At 36.6% G+C, this 18,476-nt stretch overlaps 1 protein-coding gene across 10 annotated transcripts in view; it reads right to left on the bottom strand.

Moving 5' to 3' along the window:
- gramd1bb (GRAM domain containing 1Bb) overlaps window positions 1-18,476 on the bottom strand; it is a 121,602-nt gene that overhangs the window by 60,670 nt on the left and 42,456 nt on the right. For 7 of the 10 annotated variants that reach the window (XM_015028593.1, XM_015028592.1, XM_015028591.1 and 4 more), the window contains exon 4: window positions 15,292-15,318. In XM_015028593.1, the coding sequence (XP_014884079.1) occupies window positions 15,292-15,318 (27 nt within the window). Of the gene's footprint in view, window positions 1-6,924; window positions 6,969-11,623; window positions 12,030-15,291; window positions 15,319-17,282; window positions 17,484-18,476 lie in introns of those variants that run through there. The other 3 variants (XM_015028597.1, XM_015028599.1, XM_015028601.1) reach the window with 3 other exon arrangements.

The following is an 18,476-nucleotide window of genomic DNA, read 5'->3' on the forward strand; positions in this document are numbered from 1 at the left end:
ATATATATAGCAAAATGCAAACCTGGCCCTTGTGGTAAAAAAAAAAATGTCCCACTTGTCAAATCAGGAATTAACTGTGATTACACCACTCTGGATTTTAGAAGCCTGTTTATAACATGATCTGCAGACATAATACATATTTTAAATAGAATCTATCTTACAGTTGAAAGATAAAAAACAACAACAAAAAAAACCACATTATTAGAGACAGTATAAAGCAAAGTAATTAAGAGCTATCAGACTAGAAAGTTTTACCTGAGGCAGTGGAACTGCCTCAGGTAAAACCAGAGTTCAACAGTAAGAAAAGAGACTAGGCAAAATGGTCCCTAACGGAGAGTCCCAAGGCCAAAGCAATTGTTGAACAAAACACGCATAAAGGCAAATAAACATCCCAAGGAATCTGGTGAAATACTCAGTGGACTGATGAGACAAAAGTAGAACATTTTGAAAGATTTGTGTCTTTTAAACCTAACAGAACATTTCAGAGATAGACCATCATACCAACCGTTAAACAGAATGTTGGAAATGCGAGGGACCGCTTTACTTCAAGAAATGGATAACTTTCCATAATTGACAGAAATTTTTGTTAGAAAATCCTGCAGAAGGATATCCAGCCAATAAGTCAGGACCTTAAGCCCAATTACACATAAGTAGCAAGACAATGATCTAAAGCACAGTAGCAAGGCCACATATGACTCAAAAATGCAAAAAATTAAGTTTTGGAGTGGCCCTCTCGAAGTTTTGGACTTAAATTCAAATCACGTCTAGTATGACCTTAAACATGTCATTCACACTCAAAACCCCTCTGACATGCCAGTATTAAAACAGGAGAAACGCTGAAACATCAGATGATGTTAACATTACACAATTACTCTGTTGTTGCTGCCAAGGCTTTCACAAGTGCTTGGATGTGTGTGTGTGCATATATTTTTGAGAAATTAAAGAACTGTTTGTCATGTTTAGAGAAACAATGCAGTATATTTTTGTTTCCGCATTGCAGGCTGATTTTAAGATTAACATTAGTTAAGCTAATGTAGGAAAATGAATTACCTTCATTTATAATTCATAGCCAAAATGTATTCGCTATTGCTAATCTCCCTGCCTTTTAACTGTGACTGTACCTGAGTGCTTGTCAGGGCCGTGTCCTGAAATCTGTTGCAGAATGGTGCTGAATGGACAGCTCCTTTCAGTGTCAAGTTCAACAGTCAGTGAAGCTGCTTATTCTCAATGATACCACCTGCTGGCTAAAGTAATAAAATGGACTACCTTGTTTTAAGTAAAAGGACAAGAGTATATGTAGGGCACACTGTAATTATCCTATAGAAAGGTACATAAAAGTTTAATTTAAATTATGCTAATTCTGCTTGTTTAATTTAAAAAGAAACAAACATTTATATCAGCATTTCTGATTTTACTCCTAAATCAATTATACCAGACAAAACACAAATTATTTATGTATTACCAAAAAAAAAGTCATGCAAATTCTCACTTATTTCTCTTCAGCGTTCCCTGCATCTTCGTCTGCACCAGAGAGTTTTCATTCATGTCCAAGAATAGCATTGGCAGATAATCTGGAATAATCCCTCCACGCTGCTTTGTGGGATTGGACAGGAGTTTGGCTCCCCCATTCTGCCTGGTATGCGTTCTTTGCTCTTTAACATAATGCAGATTAAAATTTCAGCTGTATAACAGTTTAATCACTATCACTTCCAGAGTGATTGTTCTACTTCTAAAAGTCTGGTTCTGCTCTGCTCAGCGGGCATCAGCTTGCTTTCATAAAAATGACATTATGGGAAGAAAATTTAATGTTAAACAAAATAACTCCTCTCTGTCGGAGTGAAACATTCTCAGTGCCCGTGGCTACAAGAAACCGAAGTTTCTGTCATGATATTCCTTGGTTTATTTATTTATTTTTTTTCAAACTTACTTCATGTATGCAGGCCAAAACTTTTATTTAAAAAAAAAAAATCAATCATTTAAAGTTATGTTTAAATGTTTGGTGGTTGATGGAAATTATAGGAAAGTTCAAAATATGCGGCCTAAAGTTGTACTTAATTTTTTATATCTAAAAACACAAACAATTACCCGCCGTCGTTCAGAATTAACAATACACGTACCTGCATGATGATCAGCAGATTAACGTTTAGCTTTCCAATTCGGATGTAAATGTATTCTCCAACACTTAAAATAGGAGATTTTAAAATAGGCCATTTTTCTGTCTGTCTGGCTCTGTTTGGTGATCGGCAGGCCACTACTGCCCAGATTTAAAAAGAAAAAAGAAGAAAATTCTTAAATGCATCAATGCATACATACATCAAAAATATGTGCAAAAATAACAAAAGTAAATTAAAGGACATATGGTTTGTTGCATATGCTGTAATGCATATATGTGGATAATCCTGTTATTAATTATTTGACTACTTGATTTAAAATAACTATCTCAATTAACAGAAAACCATCTATATTATAATTTCATTTTTGTGAAATTATAATATATATAATATATATAAAAGATCATGTTGCACAAATGTCATAATCTGTTCATATTGAACATAGGACCTCCAAAATAATTCTGAACTCTGAATAGTCCATCTCTACTTAAATTCCATTGAACAAAAGGGCACAAAATCATGGTAATTTGACCTGATAACGGCTCTTTGTCGTCTTAATCGTAGCATAAAAACAGTCATCTATTTATCCATTTTCTATACTTGCTTAATCCCGATAGTGGGGGCACAGTGTCTGTCTCCTGTGATCAAAGCACAAGAGGCAGAGTACATCCTGGAGAGGTTTCCAGTCCATCATAGAGACACAAAGGACACAGAACTGTTTACACAAAAAGATTTCAAGAGGCAACATTTAAGTCAGGCAATTATGTGACATCTACCAGAAAGAATAAAGAGACGCATACATCAAACAGAGATATATAACAGACATCAGCTCTGGGTGCAGTACTGGCAAATCTAATAGTATTTTAAAGATACAAGATGAATATTAAAAAAATATATATATGAAAAACATATATAAATAAAATAAAATAAAATAAAATAAATAAATAAAAGCAGTGAAACGATAGGGTAACAATAGTAAACAGTGGCAGAGATTAAATGTATATTCCAGAGCAACACTGTGAGGGACAGATATATTTAATGTTAAGCTGACAAACACTGCTTCCTCCTCAATCAATCAACAAATGAAATTTATTTGTGTAGGACATTTTAGCAACAAGGCGGTTCAAAGTGCTATAGATCATGAAAACATAAAAAAAGTGAAAATCAGTTAAACATATTGTATTTGTCAAGTGCCATTGTTAAAATAATCAATACACATCAAATATATTGGTCAATGTTTCATTTATTATGCTTCAGAAGCAACTCTAAATAGTTGGGTTTTTAATCCTGATTCAAAGGAACTCAGTGTTTCAGCTGCTGTACAGTTTTCTGGAAGTTCATTCCAGATTTTAGGCGCATAGAAGCTGAATTCTGTTTCTCTGTGTTTGGTTCTGCTTTTCAACAACAACAACAACAACAACAAAAATGAAATTATAATATAGATGGTTTTCTGTTAATTTGTCATGTGTGGTATGAAAATGTGAACAAAGTACAAAATGTGTTAACATTAAAGGCTGATGAGAGACTAAATACTATTTGACATCATTCAAAAGACATTTAAAGTACAGATTATTCTCTCAGACAACTCCTTTCACATGTTTTCCAGGCTGTGGCGTTAATGAATTAATGAAATCTATTAGCTGAAAACAACAAGAATGACATTTTCAGTTCCAACTGGAGTGGTTTTTATGAAGCTAGACGTCAGTGACTCATCGCCTCCCTGACCCTGGGTTTTTCAAGCAGGGCCCAGCTGCCTTCCACAGAGAAATGATGCGAGACACAGAGATCGGGTTTCGCTGATCTTTCAAGAGTCTACAGTCAGATCCATTGTAACACAGCCCGTTTGCCAGAGTTGCTTTTGGGAAGCTTTTACCTGTGCTCACTGTTCAATATTAAATGAATCATCTGACACTAAGTTTCCTCGCAAATCTGGTCATCATAAATCATTCACAAAAATTTTTTTCTGTAATAATAAAAAAAGTTGCGTTAAAAAATATGCACGTGCGCCTCAATAAGTTAGGTTTTTAAAATGTTCATTTATTTCTGTGATTCAGTTGAACGGCTGAAAGTCAAACATTATACAGAATTATTACAGGCAGTAATAGATTTTCTGTTACTTAATGATTACGATTCAAAACAAATAAAAACCTAAACTACATTTTCTCAGAATTAATGGTGGATGACGTAATGGACTGAGATCACGAAGGACTTGAAAAGGCACATTCTGCGCATTATAGTTCTATGCTGAAAGTCAGATGAATAAATTAGATTTTTTTACTTTTCCTTCAAGGTAAACTACAGCAAGTACAGCCATTGTATACTATTAATATAAGTAGATAAAATAGATGCCTTGTGTGTTGCAAAAAAAAAAATGCTTAAACTTATAGGTAGTAAAAAGAAATAGTCAGTTGTACAAATTATTTCCAAATAAAAAAGCTTAGTCCTATATCCTTAAATTTATCAGTGGCACGGATATGGGAAATGCTTTTCAGCCCGAGGGTTAAATGAGGAAAGCTTTTATATTAAAGGTTTGGCTTAAGAAGAATGATGAGATGAGAGAACGGTAGGAAAGATATTGATTTGACCCCTCCATCCAGTAAGTCAGAGCTGTTGCCTCAGAGATGGTGCTCCAACCATCAAAGTCAGGTGCAGTCTGACCTGCTGCTTCACAGACACATGCGGTTCTTTGATGCAGTTTTCAGCCGCACATAAATATTAGCGGATAAAACCTCAATGCTATTACAAACCTTAACCTCGACTCAGTCTTTACAATTAATTGTTGCATTTAACAAACTCCACATTGCCTTAGCTTTTCTGATTGCAAAGCCAGCTCTGTGAATAAAACATCAGTCAGATCAAACAACAAAAAACGAGTCGCATGATAGGACACTGGTGGTCAGAAGGCAATGCATTCACCATTTTATATCTTCAATCAGTGCAGTGGCTAAACCCAGTGAATTATAAAGGACTATAATCACAACGTTGCTTGTACAATTTGCAGCTTCTGGTCTCGTCTTCTCCTTGAGGTTAGACTATTCCAGCATTAATACAATGTTGGGGAAGTTATATGTGTTTTTTTTTGACTACTGATGACATAAAGTTGTTTTGTTTTTCTTATCTATTTCAGGCCAAATGTGGTTTTAAACACCAATAAATACTATTTATCAGCAGGTGTGTGCTCATAGTTACTTTGGTTTGTCAAGGCTGATAATTTGTTATATTTTATTTGAGCCATGTAGAACAAATAATAATCAGAATACATATAGTTTAGATATCCCTGCTTAACTCCCAGGTTGTCGTGATGTGACAGATTAGAAAATTATGAATAATTTCACAACTTTTTACATCTCTAATGTGTTCTGCGTTCTGTGTTGTTTAAACTGGAAAAACAAACAAATCTTTGAGACGTATTTGGCATTTACTTATTTCACCCTTTAGCTGAAGCCATCATTTGATGGGAGATTAGAATGGTGTGAGGAAGAAAAAGGTAAAAAAAAAGAAAAGAAAACTCACAGCCTAACATATGCACCTGAGCACAGCAAAGACAATTTTGAATAATCAGAAAAAACGAGGACCTGAAGAGATCAATGTGCTCACATTCTGAGATTTAGCAAATATTGCTAATTTATGATGTAGCATCCTGATAGATAACAAGTAAAGAAGACTGAGTGCTGAAATTGAATCAATAATTTATTAGTTTAAAGATGTGTGGGTTTAAGCAACAAGGCTGTTGATTTTTTATTTATTTATCTCAAAATTAATCAAACAATAAATACATACTAAGAGAAATAAAGTGCTACTCAATAAGTACATAGGTATAAGTTGATTTGTCTATAGTGTGCAATGATTGAAGTTAATGTTATCTAACAAGGCAAGTCAGGTTTAATATGATATATCAAAGTTTTGACAGGACAAAATGGGATTTTTCTGAATTATAATCTGTTTATTTTGCCAAAAGTTTTGTAAAACTAGTTTGTGTTTAACATTTCTTGTCAGTGGATTTTGTATTTTGTGGAAATGCTGTAGTTTAATGATCTAAATGCATTTCTGTCTTGACTTAGCAGAAACTTGAATGTTGTGGCTATGCTCTCACACTGTAGTTCATCCATCCATCCAGGTGCAGATCCATTCACAATTTCAAGTAAAGAAGCAGTTTTACACATCAGAGATGATCAACCTCTCTCTGTGCCGCTCTTAAATTCTTTGCCTTGCAGAACTCTTTCTGCAAAAAGCTTGAAGCCAGTCTTACCTGACATAGAAGATGATTTTATCATTTCATGACTTTGGATCACAGAGAGAAATTAATCTTGCAGCTTTACTTATCGCCACACATCAAAGACATAGTTTTACTATTCCAAGCAGTTCTTCATCAGTTAAGATTTCCATCCAGTTGGGCGTCAAACTGAAGCTAAACCAAGCTCAGATTCCCATTACGCAGATGTGCTCATGCAAAGGACAATGCCGAGAGCATATCAGTGAATGATGCATCAGCAGATTTGCTCGTGGATCTTGTTCAGTGAAATCTGAGGCCAGGAAGAAGTAGTTGGCAGATGGTTTATTCTAGGTACCAGGCCAAAACTGCTCTCCCTCTCAGTGGCTGTCAAAAATACATTCTCATAAAAGATGGCACAATACCGACACATTCTATATATACCGCATATATATACCGCATTAAAAAAAACAATAAATGTTCATTTTAAATGTAACAAGTCAGAGTATGCATCTTTAATTGTCTGTAATGCAACACATTCACATCCAAATTAAGCTGTCTCTGCTTTGTGAAGTGTCTTATGCTTGTTGAGTTATAGCCTACCTTCGAGGTTTCCATATCACTTCCTTCCACTTCTTTTGCTTGGCCTATCAGTAAAGGTAGAGAAGAGGAAATAAGTAGCTCGCCTGCTTTGATTGTTCATGATCTGATTGTCTTTAAGACACCTGCTCTCAAATGTATGTATGTAAAAAACAAAGACGATGAAAAGTAGCACTAATATTTTTTTGGTCTCAAGATAGTGTTTTAAAATCTGTAAAAGAAAAAAAAAAGTAATGGACGTGTGCACCAGCTTGTTAGAATTGGCCGTATTTGTGTTATTTTAATGTCATTTTCAAGCCCCTAATATGCAGAACATAAAACGTTTTTGTTGCTCTGCTCTTTAACAGATATAACCAGATGATATTAGCTCATTCAGACTATCTGCCAGGGTAGCCAGCCTATGAGGAAAGAAAACAAACCAAAAACCTTTTGCGACACAAAGCTTAAAGCTGTCTGAATACAGAGTAAAAAACCATTGGGCAGTCCTACCCTTTCTATTGTTCCTAGCGACTCACAGAGCACCCACATTTGCCATGAATCACCGCGACCCTGAAGTTCTCAACCACTCCTCCGCCTATACAATCAATTTATTTTGGCTGTGGCACCTGTTAATGCATTGGCCTCTGCAGTAAGAGCAATTTCTTCCCACTCCTTCACCCCCCCAAGCTGAGTTTCACTGCAACTGTCGAGAAGTGCCTTCTGCAGCTCCCGATCTGCTCGGTGAGCTAATCAAATTTCATATTTTCTCACTGGCAGAATTAAGTGAGGAATTACCTGCTGAAAGTAAAGTTCAATTAGCTAATGCCAAAGCCACTGCTTAATGGAGTTGAAACAAAAGCAAGGACTTTAAATGTCGCATATTTAAAGTATAAAAAACAATGAGCAGAGGAGCTGAGGATCCTTTTAAGTAAGAAAGGATTATTTTATTCTTTTAGAACAGCTTTATGTGAAATTAATGACTTCTGTTATGGGGTAGATAGATTACAGACACATAAAAAAAACCTCAAAAACAATAGCATTGGGTAAATAGTTGTATTTGAGCTTGATATTAAAAAGTTAATGCACAGGCATATTATCAATATGAAATTATGCCTGACTCAAACAGTTAGGGTCAGAGTTTTCTTACTCCTAGCATATTTACATTTAAAATTATTTAAATCTAATCAATACGTTGGTTTTGGCAGGAACTAAGAGAAACATCTATCAGTTGTAAAGTAAAAATGAAGATGTTTTATCTAAATTTTATCAAAAGGGGCATGTTAAAAATAATTTAAGTCTTTCTCATTCATTAATGGAGAAATCTTCACTGGCATTAAATCAATAAAACTCTTCTTAGAACCGCTGGACTTTTTCTTTTTTTTTTTTTTGCATGTTTCCACCGGTATTTGGACAATATGTCAAGAGCTAATCTTGAAAGCTCTCTCAAGATTTTATTTTTTATACAATTAATGTAATGCAGTCTAAAGACGTAGAGCAAAATCCATACATGAACTGCACTGAATAAAACAAACAAACAAAACAAAACAAAGAATCAAGAGCACGTCACGCCAAACTAATATTATGTAGTTCCAGTTTCACACCGGTCACCACAAGACTGCAACTCAAACAGAACGCTGCGCAGAGCTGCATAGTTTCTCGCTTCTTCATTGCGTCCCTGTTCCTGTGAGAGACGTCCTGCTTGCAAGGCTGCTAAAATCACGGTGATTCGGCTGCAAAAGTTGACGCATGTGTTCTTGGCGCTGTTCAAGATTAAACCCATAATTACGCTCCTCCAGACTGACCAGCTCTCTGATAGCAGACGGCATGTCTACTGCTATTCTATGAAAAATGTTGTTAGGAGTTTGGCATGACAGAAATCATGGGCCAATCAACGAATGCAACATGCTGTCAATCAAATCGCTTCCACGCTCAACTTAGCACGGCTTGTACAAAAAATAGAGAAGAGCTGTGTGAGATCTGCTCATGGAGATGGAGGTAGCTGGGGCGGACTGGGGCAGAACCGGTTAAAGCCGCACTAGTGGAGGAAACAGACCAGGCATACTGGTAAAGATTTAATGAAATTTTATAAAAATGATCTCTAAACCACAACAACATTACACATTAGCTGTTTCCTTTTAGACTGGTGTTTATCTTTAGATGGTCACGAGGGATAAGAATTAGAATTTTTCATGGTTTATTTAGAATTAAATAAAATAATAATAAAAGTTTCGATTACCAGCGTGGTAGTTTTTTAATTTTTCTTTTTCTTTTTGTCAGCTGTTTTGATGCTGGTTCATCATTTGTATAATGAAGGATTTGACTTGAATCGCACAAATAGCACAGAATCACATTTATTTTTTTAAACAGGTAACATAACATGTATCCCGAAAAATCTTTACAGTAGCGTGGTGACCTCAAAGTCACTGGCCTTAGAACATGGGGACCACACTAATTATACAGATATTCATATTGTGCTCTAAAAATACTTTACACTTTGCCTAGTAATTAGGTGACTTCTAAAGGCCACTGGTTGCATTGGATTGTATTTAAGAGAGTGAAGAGGTTTGACTTAAAATACACACACACACACACACACACACACACACACATATATATATATATATATATATATATATATATATATATATATATATATATAAACATGCTTCATTTTATCCACTACACAATTATATGCTGCTTTGTGTTGATCTATCACATACAATCTGAATAAAAATACACTGAAGTTTGCGTTTGCAGTGAGATGAGGCGTGAAAACGTTGTCCAGTATGAATATCTTTGAACCTCGGACAAATTCAGTGGGATTCTTTTGCTAATGAACATATGTGCTGTATGCAGTGAGTCATCGGAACCGCCGCAGTTAGTCATCAGTGGTGGCCTGCTGGGTACAGACGCAAGTCCCGCTCAGATACAGTTTGCTTTATTCAAAGTGACATGAATAATCCAGACATACTGTGCATAATTAGGTTTAATACGTCTTGTTAGCCGTCTCTGAAGCAATAAACACGTACAGCTTTCTCGATGCCTTAATTTGCACTTCACGTAATAACTGACAGATTAATGACTTCTTTTCAAGAACCCATACATTTTTATTCTATTATTAAACCTGTGTACAAAAAAAACAAACTAATTTGGCATCAAGTTCAGCTCTGACTGCAGACAGAGCTGCTGAAAAACAAAGAATGGTCTATATTTAGTGTTTATATCATTAAATGGCATATGTGCCAGGCACATATGTCCTTGTACAATGCTGCAGTGAGGCAGATGTCCACCCAGCATGAAAACAAGCCCTTTACAAAGGCAGTAAGTGGGTGTGCCAATGACAGACACATCTACAGAGAGGAGTACATAATGAACCGCCTTCAGCGTGGCTCACACAGCTGTCTTAGAGTAGAGCCAGTGATATTACAACAGGACATTTGCCACTCGGGTTCATATTGTCTTATAGAAAAAGTTTATAATTAAATGAAACTAATATAAAGAAAATAGGCTTTAATTTATTTAATTCAGTTCCTTGAAAACCTAATCTTTTGAAGATGGTGACAAATTCACTGTCTTACATCTGGTGTTATAGTCATAACAGTAAATACATGGAAATTACGTAATATTACTATAGTTTGAATAATTACTAATTAGAAAATAAGAGATGAATTGAAGATTGGGAATAAAATGTACGGGCAATAAAAAGCGACACTTTGTCTCATGCTGCAAATAAAGTATGTTGTAATTATTCTAATTTACCATTTGTTTTCCCAATGAAGTACTCGGAAACTCGGATTTTATTGAAATCAAATAAAAAAATGAAAGTAAGATTATTATTTTTTTTCCATGTTTTGGATAACAAACAGAGGCGTAGTCTTAGTTTTGTTTTTTTTTATTCTGAGAATTGTTGAGGCACTTCCTTTGACGATGAAGACCATCATTTAGAATTTATTATTAAGGGGCTTAGAGACGTTTACCTAAAGGTAAAGTAAATTAGCCTTAGGGCCGCCCTGCATCCCCCTTGACAGCCTCAGTGAATCTAACTGAATTGCCTTTAATGGAACCTGGGAGCAGAGAGCACATCAGTGACTAAAAGGCTAGTTGGAAAATCCTCGCTGCACAAATGTGTATGTGCGTAAGGAGTAGTCTGGCTCAGGACATCCCCTGCATTCATCTGATTATAGACGACTGATGCATTTATAAATCAGTTTGACTCATTTTTTCCAGGACATCTAAGCGTAAGCTGAAAAAAAGGTATTTAAAACTCAGGCTAATCTAGCGCTTTCTGCACAAAATGAGAATAATAAAAAACGATGCATTGTACTATCACAATGGTAATAACCAGATTTGGCAAAAGCTAATCCAGTCATTTAAATGCTAAAGAAAGTTTAGAAAAATAAAAGGTATTCAAAAGGCTGTAGATTACAGAGATAGCAGAACAGGTCAAAAAAAAAAAAAAAAAAAGGCCAAAGTTGGGAAAAAATATGAACATGTAGATCGACAATTCTGGTTGGAAAAAGTTACGTTAATATCTGTGGGCTCAAATTTAATACTAGCCAACAGATAAACAAGAAGAAGTCCACAATATTCAACTTCTCTTACAAACCTACATTAAATCTGTTTTGATATTTTGGTGACTGAATATAAAATGATTTGTGATTAATGTTATCCCTCCAGGTCTGTCATGCATTTTATGTTCTTTGAGTTAGGAAAAGCAGCTGACCTTATGTTTGTGCATGGTGAACAGGCAGACACCATCCTTGCCTCTCTCCTGGCTCTCATGGTCTCTCTTCAATCACTGTCTTGCTGTTACAGCATCAAACTATAGCTTGTCCCACATGCTTTGTCATCATCACTGCAGCTCAAAATCTTCCCGTTGCATCTGATCTGCAGCGCATCCGAGTTGAGTCGGGGGGAGAAATAATATCTTAGACCTTCGTTATCCCATTTATCAAGCCTAAAACTCTCCTCAGAGAGCACAGTTTTGTTTAGGCTGAAATGATGATGAACTTCTTTTTCCTTGCTAATAATCCCAGCTGGGGTCAGACTGCCGGCTTTCCACGCAAATGACGCACGCCCAATTTTCTGCTTTGAGTCCAGGTGGTGCACAGGCATGCATCCTACTCTTTGACCTCGCTACTGCTTTGCTGAGCCATGGATGAGCAGTTGTACAAGGGAGGATGGGTCACCGCTGAGAGCGTTCTGATTGGCTGTTCGGCCGTGGTGTGTGTGTGGGAAGGCACATTTGGTAGGCTCCCTGAGAGTGACTCTGCTCGATGAGGGTGGTCCTTCACATCTTTTCTTCACCCCGCCCCCACCCTCGTTCAGCATCACTCTCTCCATCCCTCCTCCTCATATCTATATGCTGCAGGCATGTTTTCATGCGCCTGCATCACAGCATCTCTATGATGAGCCACATCAGCGATTCAGCGGCAGCACCAATGTGTACAAATATGCACAAAAAATATGGAGAAGAGGTCACAAAATGAATTCATAACATCTTGAAGATATGACGATTGACTGCAAAGTCGATGACCTAATTGAACAAAACAGCAAAAAAAATAAATAAATAAAAAATCACCTAGATCATCACAATCTAGGTGATGATTGTGATGATCTAGGTGGGGAGCCTTATGGGGAGCCAATGTGCTTTGCATGGATACAGCTGGAGCTGATTTGATGCAGGACATTATAAGGAACTATGAGAAACACTAAGAATAAAAATGGGGTCAAAACTAACATCATCATCTCAGTTTAAAAATTGATATAATATTCAAAATGAATGACACATTAAAAGTTAAGCACATTTTCGCAACATTCTTTTCATAGAATGCCGAGACCCCTTCACGGTCAAAATTGACTTATGTTGAGGATATTATTTAACTAATACACTAGATCCCTTTTCTGCAGTTGTTAGCACAAAGTTAAGAGTAGGATCATATTATGCCGATTCACATCACTGGGGACTAATATCTCAAACTACAGACAATGATCAATAATCCAGCAACTGGGAAGGCAGAACAGTAATAATGGCATAGAGCAAAGGCAGAGTACACACACAATTATTGACATTCATGAAAATTATGAATCAGACAATTCTGCAAAGTTTCTAACTGCAGTAGTACCTTACTCCAAAGACATGGGGCTTCTTACATGCATAATTTACAGTTTATGTGAGTAAACATTGAGCTTGCACATCCTGTGTGACTCTGAACGGGGAAATACCTTAGATGTGAATAGAATGATCAATTCATACAGCCTGAAAAAAAAATGTAAGAGGGAAAAATTGGAAAACAATAATGAACAACTGTGGCTTTAATAGTTAATTACAACACCACATTACACTGAATGAATTAACTTGCCATCAGCTTTCCACAAAAAGTTATACTCATTTAATTCCATCAATTAAACTATTATTTTTAGTAATAACCCATTTGTTTCTCTGTAAGCTCTTTTGGAAATTTCTGGAATGCTTTTGCATTTTATTGTTCTGATAGATTTACTTAGAGTTGACTCAAATAGTAGATTGGGAATAAGACATAGATGTGAAAAATATTGAACCAATCCAAAATAAAAGAGCAAGTTTGATTGTTTTATGGTTTCTAAGTTTTATGGTTAAATATATTTATAAAAAAAAAAAACTACAAATTGCATTGCATTTAAAACATCGGAAAAAGAAAACAAAAAAACAAATGCATATTAGTATCTTTGTAAAATTAGATCATTTTAATCTTTTGCAATCTCTTTGCCAACTGCAGCATTAGCAAAATGATTAAAAAAAAGCACATTTCAGTGAAACACTGTTCTGTCAGTTAAATGGTACAGTTTAAAAGATTCTTCTTTATGACTGATAACTTAATAATACTGACTAATGTTTTAATACTAGTGTTGATTTATGTGAGCAGGTATAAATTTGATTTTCCAGAGGAATTTTACTGGATGTATCATATTAAAAACAGTGTTCATTTAGTCAGCACATTCTATTTCAATTTTAGAGGAAAATGATTTTTCCTGGTTTAATTTTTTAATACTAAAACCCTTTTCTGTTTTATAAGGGATGTATGCACTTTTCATATACATTATATGTACTTAAACATTGAAGGCCAACAATGTTTAATTTGCTGCACCTTAGATCACATTTGCATTTTATCAGCACCTTAAATTTTTATCCAATTGGTACAAAAACAAAATAATCAGCAGCTTTCTGTATCTCCATAATAATAAACAGCCAACATTCATCTGTTGTTGCTTATGCCATTTAAAAAAAAAAATGAACAACTGAATTATTTAAAACAAAATGGCAGTAACCCCTTCCAGGACTCAATATAAACTATACAGGCACAGCTACTTGCTTTAAATAGAAAGCGCTGGACTGAAAGGGCTACAGAGACTCCTAGTGGTTTAATTCAAGACCGGTGGGAGAGTCACTCAGCTCGCATGACTGAACATCTAAAGCATATCAACCCAGACATACACAAACACAGCCCTCCTCACAGACACAACTACAACTCAGACAACCACTTCTCTCAAACAAATATAAAGACGCGCACATCAAAGAGAAAACAACTTTCACGCCATTTGCAGAGAAACAAGCAAATTCTCAGGTTCAAAAGCAGGTAGCAGTTATTCACCCCAGCTATAAAAGGCACCAAACATAATGCCTAAATATGCAACAAGGAAAAGGAAAAAGAAGCATTTAAGAGACATGGCATAGTTCAAACATAGATCATGGAAAACAAGATGGCATAAAAAACACAAAGAAATTGAAAAGAAGGCTTAGGACGATGTTTCATAATTTGATTAAGACAAACTCAGTCCATCAAACTTTTTCCAGCAATATTATTCATGACTATCACTTTCTTGTCCCAGCATATCTCACGCACAACTTAAAAGTCTTATGATGCCAGATATAATCACACTCACCCTCTGCAATGTGTGCCTTCAACTTTTTTTTTTTTGCATAAGAACAGCCACAGAGTCTCATGTGGCAGTGCTGTTTTCACATCCCAAGCAATAAAGCGTCTCTGCCCACAGCTTGGACGCACAGTGACCACTGATATGCCATCGGCTGACCGGCTGGATGCATAAAAGCTCCACAATGGTGTCCCACTCACAAAGCCCTGTTTGTGTCTGATGTTGTTTGTCCCGTAAAAGCAAACAAAAGCATTCCATGGCTTGCAACTGTATTCAACGGTGGCTTCTCCGAGTGCAAAACCGTATTCAGATACCTTGGTTTGGCAGACAAAGCCACAAATCTGTGTCACATGCAAGCTGGGCGAGTCAGGGCAAAAGGGCGGACAGTGAGCCCATTTGCACCGTATGTAGCAAGCAGCATGAAGGCACCCTGCGCACTTCTGCAGGTAAAAAAGGAGAGGCAGAGAGCAGGCTTACCTGATTTTGTCCGCTGCACTGTCAGACCTGAAGAGAAGAGACACACACATCGGTTATTCACTGTTAAACACCTGGAAAAAAAAAAAAATCATTGTCAAAATTAAACTAGTATGGTTGTGGTCATACCAATACACAAAGTAATTGGAACACTTGTTAGCACTGTTGCCTTATATGAAGAGGTTCCTGGGTTTTAATAAAGGCCTGGGGCTTTCTGCAGGGAGTCTGCAACCTGTCCTGGGTGTACCTTGCTTCTCACCCAATCACTGCTGGAGATCAGCAAGCCGGCAGCAATAAGCAGATAAAAATGTTGGATACACTCTGGCTGCTTTACTTGTAATTGCATAAATAATAACACATTATTACTGTTTCACCTACCTCATTTTTCTTTTACTATAATAAAATATCTGTTGTTTACTCTCACGTGAACCATACATTTAAGATAAGTAGTGTTTGTTATGCATAAACGAGTATTTTTACTAAGCTGAAACACATTTAGCTCTTACTGAAATTCATTAGTATTCAATAACGATGGTATATTTCAAGATTTTGTTGTTGGGCCTTCTTTGTTCACTTAGATAATTTGAGGGTGTTTAAATTTAATATTGAATTTATCGTAAAAATGGAAAGAAAGGCAAAGTGCCAAAACAAACTTCATGTACTGTTATATATGTATATGTACAGATCATCCAAAATTACTAACAACCTTTGGACTATTGTCACAGTCATTTTGTCACAGAACACTCATAAACTTTAATATATTTGACTGGAATTTAATGAGATTGACATGTGTAGCAATGTGTGTGTTGTAATACAGCACTTTGCCCTGAACACACAATTCCCATAGTGACCAGTGATGGTGGCAGTATCATGCTGGGCAGTATCATCAGGGACAAGGGACTTTCACTTTCCAACAGGACAACAAGTTTCAACATTAAACCAGAGATTCAATGGATTAGTTCAGTTCAAAGCAATTTAATGCTTTGGGATGGTCCAGTTAAAGTACAGACCTAAGGTCTAATGAGAATCCCTGACAAGACTTGAACAATACTCTTCAGTCGGAATGAGCAGTAGCTATTTTGAGAATAGAAAAAAAAATCAATTAATGGGTGTACAAAGTTAGTGAAGTGATACCTCCAGAAATTCCCAGCTGTAATGAAAAGTGGCTCCACAATATATTGCATTATAATTGCAACAATTTTTCAGGCGCCTATTGGCAAAGCAACATATATATTTTGCCTACATCCAATTTATACGCTACTTTATTTTGGTCAGTCACACATAAGCCAATCAAAGCCTTGACATTTGTGGTTGCATAATGACAAAATGTGAAAATTTCAATGGGTGAGAAATTTTATCCACAGTAGTTATTACAACTATTCATAGATTATAGTCATCAAAAACCCTCCTAGTTATTGTGCAGTATACCTTTAATATCTCCTAAAAAAATGCTAGCCCCTCCCATGCCATTAATAGCACAACATAGTTTAAGATATAGCATAATCTTTAAATAACAGACTGACAAAGTGATGGCAAGGTGATACAGTGTTGATCTGTGACTCTCAATCTTGTGTTGCATCATCCTCAACGGTGACTCACATTACACTCATTTAGCAAAGTCACATTGCGATATTATATAACGCTATCTGCAGAGTTGCTTTTAGTAGAAACATGTGAGCCAGAAGTAGGGTAAGAAAGATTTTTTTTAATATATATTCATCATCATCTCATCAGTTTTTTTAAAAAGCCCCCCACCACAAATATAATAAATTTCTGGCACAGGAAGCTAAATATTACAGCTAGAGACTCATATTAGCAGACAGCCTGCTGTCTGCTCAGCAAAAATGCATTCTGAGGAAGCTGCAGCATAATCTACGGATCGTCAGATGCAGGGAGAAGGGAGAAAAGCAGGGATGACACAGATAAAGACGGTGGCACAGGTGCGGTATGGGACAGGCAGTGCAGCATCCATGCAGAAATGCAGCTGGCTTTACCTGCAGAGGAGACATGACATTCCGTGCCCTCTAAAGCCGGCTACAGAACGCTGCTCCCCTCGCAGCTGCTGCAGATGCCCCTCGCAAGCTAACAGCAGCACAGCAAAGAGAAGACGAGCAGAAAATCCCATAGGTTTGACAGGAAGTGTCCCCAGTTCAGGCAAGTGGAGACACTGCCAGGAGACACTGCGCGGCAGTGAGAGCAGGAATCGGAAAGAGAGTCAGAGCGGAGGTGTAGAGCACAGCTGACGCAAAGATAGTGAACTCAACAATTACCAAAAGCCCACAGGAGAAGATGTCACTACAAAAATCTCTACTTTTAATACAATATATCCACATTGCAGTTTGGGAAATTGGCATCTCCTGTCGATCAAGTCATTTTTGATTTAGATAACTCATTTTTAGGTGGATCAAATTCTACTTGGTTATAAACAATAACAGAACTTTTATTTGAAAAGCTCTTAGATTTACAGATATCCAACCCATGACCACACATAATTTAAGTTCATGCACAAATAATCAAATTTGATGCTCATCATATCATATCATACATCATATGAGATCAGATCAGATCATACATCAATAGAACATCTGGCATGAACAAACATGTCAAAAAACCATTTCTAATTCGATAACGGTGCCTCTCACTGAAACAAGGCAGTGAAGTAATATGTTGCCTTGACACCTTCCTCTAGATCAGGGGTCCCCAAACTTTTTCCTGCGAGGGCCACATAAGTGTTTCCTTTTGTGGTCGGGGGCCGGTCTGTCGAGCCGGGGGTCTTTGAAACTGTCGAGCGGGGAGGGGGGGAGGGGGGCAGCGAAACGGTGACGGACTGACGAGTATATATTCCATTGAGGGAAAATAAGTTTCACATTTGCTCAAAAGCCCCCTGGTGGTTGAAGAAAAATCCACATATAAACCGGAAAATACAATATATGAAAAAAAAACACTGAATGCTCTCTGGTATAAGGAGGCGGGCCGGATCCGGTAGTGTTCAGGGGGCCGGACCAAATGAGGTGGCGGGCCGGATCCGGCCCGCGGGCCGTAGTTTGGGGACCCCTGCTCTAGATAATGAAAAAAAAAAAAAAACCTTCTGATGAAAACATAAATTCTAGTTAAAAGAGAATATAGTGAAACTCCTGGGGGAACAAAAGTTGTTCTCTCAAAGAAACAAAAAATCCTGAATATCATTG

This window comes from Poecilia latipinna, unplaced genomic scaffold, assembly GCF_001443285.1.
Source record: "Poecilia latipinna isolate Pla-1442-1.1 unplaced genomic scaffold, P_latipinna-1.0 Scaffold129, whole genome shotgun sequence".
Taxonomy (NCBI): domain Eukaryota; kingdom Metazoa; phylum Chordata; class Actinopteri; order Cyprinodontiformes; family Poeciliidae; genus Poecilia; species Poecilia latipinna.